Raw genomic sequence first — 4,324 nt, 5'->3', positions numbered from 1 at the left:
CTCCCGCCGCAGGCAGCGTGGCCAAGTGCCGGCCGCGCCTGCCAGGCCTAAGGCAAAACAGGGCCCAGGGGTCCTTCTCCTGTGCAAGAGGTCTTATCAGAGGGGACGCCCTGCGCTGGTGTTTCAGCTTCCTGCACGGCTGGTTCCCGCTTGTGGACTGCCTCCTGCACGGTAATCTTTGCCTGCATTTCTCTGCCTTCCTTTAGGGACTTCAGTATAGCAGATTACGACTACCTGCCCGTGTCTTCTGAAATCAAAGAACTCTTTGAGTATATCAAGAGGTGAGTCGAAGGGGGTTTAGCCTGCTGCTCCTCGTTCTCCTTTGTGTCAGTTACTGGGGCAGGGTTGCAGGACAGTCCATTGCTGCTCCCACAGTGGTGCTGGTTTTTCCCAGGTACACTCCCAAACCAATAGAGATTGAGTACAAACTGCAGCCTTTCATTCCAGACTTTATTCCTGCAGTTGGGGATATTGACGCATTTCTAAAGGTACAGTTGCTTCGCTTTCCTCTGCGCGTGCTGTGTGTGAGCTGAAACGGGACCTGGTATTGGCCTGAGCCTGACCCTGCAGCGCAGTGGCAGCCACTGTGCCCGCAGTGCTAGGAGCTCTGTCCCCAAGTGGTCAGACAGAACAAACACTTACCTCGGGTGTAATTTGGGGCCAGGGCCGTGTTTCCCTTATCCAGCACCTTGTGCTTTTCAGGTAGCACTGTACTAACAACACGTAGTCAAGAGAGCAGGCCTGCCAATGCCTTTCAGGGTCTGGATTTTAAACCACAGAGAGGATCCCTCCAAAACAGCCCAACTTCCCCTGCTCTAAGGCTCCCGCAGGAACAGGGCCTCTGTTTGGCTGCAGGTTCCCCGTCCCGATGGCAGCCCTGATAACCTGGGGCTGCTGGTCCTGGACGAGCCGTCGACCAAGCAGTCAGATCCCACCGTGCTCTCCCTTTGGTTGACGGAGAACTCCAAGCAGCACAACATCACAGTGAGTCAGGGACGGGGAGGTCCCACTTGCTGCATGCTGCCTGTGGCAAAAACATTGCATTTTGCTCTTACTTCTGTCTCTGTGACTGCAGCATTGCAGCACAGCTTCTAATTTGGCTCCAAAGGTGGAAAACACTAACCTTTTTCTTTAGCTTTAAACTGCAGCGGATCTATGGCAGGGCTTGGTTCAGGTCTCGGATCAGTTTCCTTCAAGGGAAGCTTTGTTTCCTGTTGGTTGTCAATACCTGGTTTTCCTCAGCATTCTGTTTGCCCGTGCCTCTCCCTGGTTGGTGCAGTGCAACTAGGAAAGAGAAAACACATGGTTAACGTGGAGCCAATGCAGGGGATGCCAAAAAGCCCCCCAAACACCCTGAAATGCTTCCACGTTTGTATTTCTGTTCTTAGCAGCAGATAAAAGTGAAGAGTGTGGAGAACGTAGAGAAGAACCCCAAAGCCATTGAGAGCTGGATTGAAAGTATCAACGAACTGCACCGCTGCAAACCCCCTGCCAGGGTCCACTACACCCGGTGAGCCCCCTGCCACATGTGCGTGCCCGGCTCAGGTCACAGCGGGGCTGGTGGCAAAGGCCGGGGGCTGAGCACTGCCAGTCCCCTGTGCCGCAGCCCGGCAGCAAGAACCCGTTTCACTTGGGTGTGATCCTGAAGTTTCTGTCCTTTTCTTGCCTGGCAGGCCAATGCCTGACATAGAAACCCTGATGCAGGAATGGTCACCGGAATTTGAGGAGCTCTTGGCTAAGGTATGTTGGGAGTTAGCTTGGTACTGGTGTTACAACCACCTTCCAGGAAAGCTGGGGGCCTGCTCCATTCTGGGCTCTTTGCCCCTCGCCCGGCCCACTCGGATTTGTTCCTGCTTCCCATTTCTTCCTCACCAGAAGCTGGGGGAGCAGCCTGATGCCTGAATTCCTGGTGGCTGCCTGGGTTGGGCACTGTGCTTGGCCCGAGAGCAGCGCGTGCCATACAGGAGCAGAGCTGACAGCTCCATCTGTTCCAGGTGGGGCTCCCAACGGCGGAGATGAGCTGTGGTCTGGCCGAGTACGTCGACATGATCTGCGGTAAGCTGAGAGCACAAATGTGCTGCTGGCCCAGCACTGTCTCTCCTAAAGCAAGGGACTGTTAGAGGCAGGCTCAGCCCCGAGGGGTCGAGATCATTCTCTGCTGTCTGCAGTGGGACGTGCGCTCAGACGCGGGTGCCTGCGGTCTTTGATGAGGGAAACCCCAGTAGTGGTGGGCAGGGGGAAGTTCAGTCTTTACCTGCAGCACTCGGACGTTCTCACATGCTTCTGCTTGTAGCTATTCTGGACATTCCTGTGTACAAGAGCCGGATCCAGCCTCTGCACATCCTCTTCTCTGTCTACTCCGAGTTCAAGAACTCACAGGTACAGCTTCAGGCAGGCACTGCTCACCCAGCTGGAAGTATCACAAGGCTTCTCTCCTCATGTTTGGCTTTGCTGTGGGTGTCTGTGAGGGGGTGGCAGGCTAGACAAAGGGCCCCAAAGAGCATTTTCTAAGCTGCTTGATTCCCTGGCACCTCAACATTGCACAAGGAGCCCCTGAGGTGCCTCAGGGATGAGGTGCCATCATTTAACAGTCCAGCATGAGCCCATATGAGTCTGGTGCTTTTCCTACTGGAGTCAGGAGCTGCTGAGCCCACAGCTCACACAGAGGGGCAGCATTTTCATGCGCACGCCTGTACTCTTGAACAAGCACCAAATCCTTGCACTAATAACGTTCTTTCCTCTGCAGCATTTCAAGCCCCTGGCTGATGGGAAGAAGGGCAGGAGCCCACCATCCAACCCACTTTCGCAAGCGGCAGAGGTGGAGGCGTTAAGCTTTACTTGAAGCTTCATGTTGAACCCCTGGATCAATGTCTGCTACTATCAGCAGCCTGTGAAGCAGTGCAGAGAACATCAGGAGCCTCCCTGGCTTTAGAGACACAGCTGAACTGTGCTGTATTCGTAGAGTAGGACTCTACTCATCGCGCTGTTGCAGAAGCTGCCTCATGGCTCCAATTTTGGCTTGTTCCTGATGAGTTCAACATTAAACCAGCTCTTCCTAGTGACAGGCTCCCTAAGCTGTGGGTGCTGCAACGCTGGGGCTCCTCAGGTGCACATGACAAGTGCTAGAGCAAATGGGATTAAGTTCCACCCTCAGACATGGCGCTAGGATCTGACCAGTGCGTTCCGCAGCCTAACTGGGGGTCTCAGATTTCTTCTGCTCCCTCTTACTGAGCCCCTTTTCCTGTTCTCAAGCCCTGTAGCTGCTGCCAAGGAGAAATGAGGAGAAACAAGAAATGAGGTGGTGAGGCACTGGAATAGGCTGCCCGAGGAAGTTGTGAATGCTCCAGCCCTGGTGGTGTTCAAGGCCAGGTTGCACAGAGCCTTGGGCGACATAGTTTAGTGCGTGGTGTCTCTGCTCATGGCAGGGTGGTTGGAACTAGATGATCTTAAGGTCCTTTCTAACCCTAACTATTCTATGATTCTGTGATTAAATAACCAGTGTGGCACCACAGAGACACTGAAGTTTGGTTTGTTGCTGTGGGGAGGACTCCCTCCAGCCCCTGCCCACCCATCTGCTGCAGCTCTGGCAGGGATGGCAAGGATCATGCAGCAAGTGGGCCATGAACCTGCAAAAGCAAGGCTGGTGCTTGGCCTCGCCCTGGGAGGAACCTCAGTGCTGGCAGCAGGGCTGAGCCTGGCTATAAACAGCTTTGATGCATCTATTCCTAAAGCACACAGGCTACATAAAACCATACCTTGGCTCACAGCACAGCTACCGGGACCTGTGGTGGCCAGGGCTGGTCAGCACCCTGCTCCCGGCACAGCCCCCATGGCTGCGCTCCTCCAGGGGCTGGCACATATCTGGGGCCAGGCAGCCCTGGCTCAAGGCACCCTGCCATGTCTCACAGCCAGATCTCCTCGCTGCTCACACTGGGCGCTTGGTAGATGCACCCGGACTTTGGGAGCTGGATAAAACCTGCGGGACAAAGACAGTCGTTGCTGTTGCCCTTTGGGGCGGCCATGGAGGCCGGTGTCCCACCAGCATGGCTTTTGGGGCCACTTGTCCACCCACACCCCCTCACCAAACTTGCTGAGGACCAGGGAGTTCTCCAGCCCTGGCTATGTGCTCTCCTCTCCCCCAGAACCAGCTCCTGTGTCCTTTGGGAAAGCTGCAGGGAAAGAAAGGGGTGAGAGCCAGACACCAAGCCCCCACCAAGATAGGGCCCGTGGCCCTGCCTATCCCTCTGCACCAGCACCCGGGGCCTCACTTCCAGCCTCCTGCTTCACCCAAGCTAAACCCAAATGGTTAAGAGCTGCCTCAGGG

General features: G+C 55.4%; 1 protein-coding gene across 1 annotated transcript; it reads left to right on the top strand.

Moving 5' to 3' along the window:
• Positions 1 to 206: 206 nt before the first annotated feature.
• On the top strand, positions 207 to 2,842 carry IFT46 (intraflagellar transport 46; the record flags this gene model as incomplete). Its single annotated transcript, XM_010009675.1, has 8 exons — positions 207 to 281; positions 395 to 488; positions 856 to 984; positions 1,389 to 1,510; positions 1,674 to 1,740; positions 1,995 to 2,055; positions 2,294 to 2,379; positions 2,747 to 2,842. Coding segments are annotated over 8 exons (730 nt in total), but the record flags the coding sequence as incomplete, so codon positions are not given.
• Positions 2,843 to 4,324: the final 1,482 nt, after the last annotated feature.

Source organism: Nestor notabilis, unplaced genomic scaffold, assembly GCF_000696875.1.
Source record: "Nestor notabilis isolate BGI_N333 unplaced genomic scaffold, ASM69687v1 scaffold30872, whole genome shotgun sequence".
NCBI classification, from domain to species: Eukaryota; Metazoa; Chordata; class Aves; order Psittaciformes; family Psittacidae; genus Nestor; species Nestor notabilis.
This window is presented reverse-complemented; position numbering and strand designations above follow the sequence as displayed.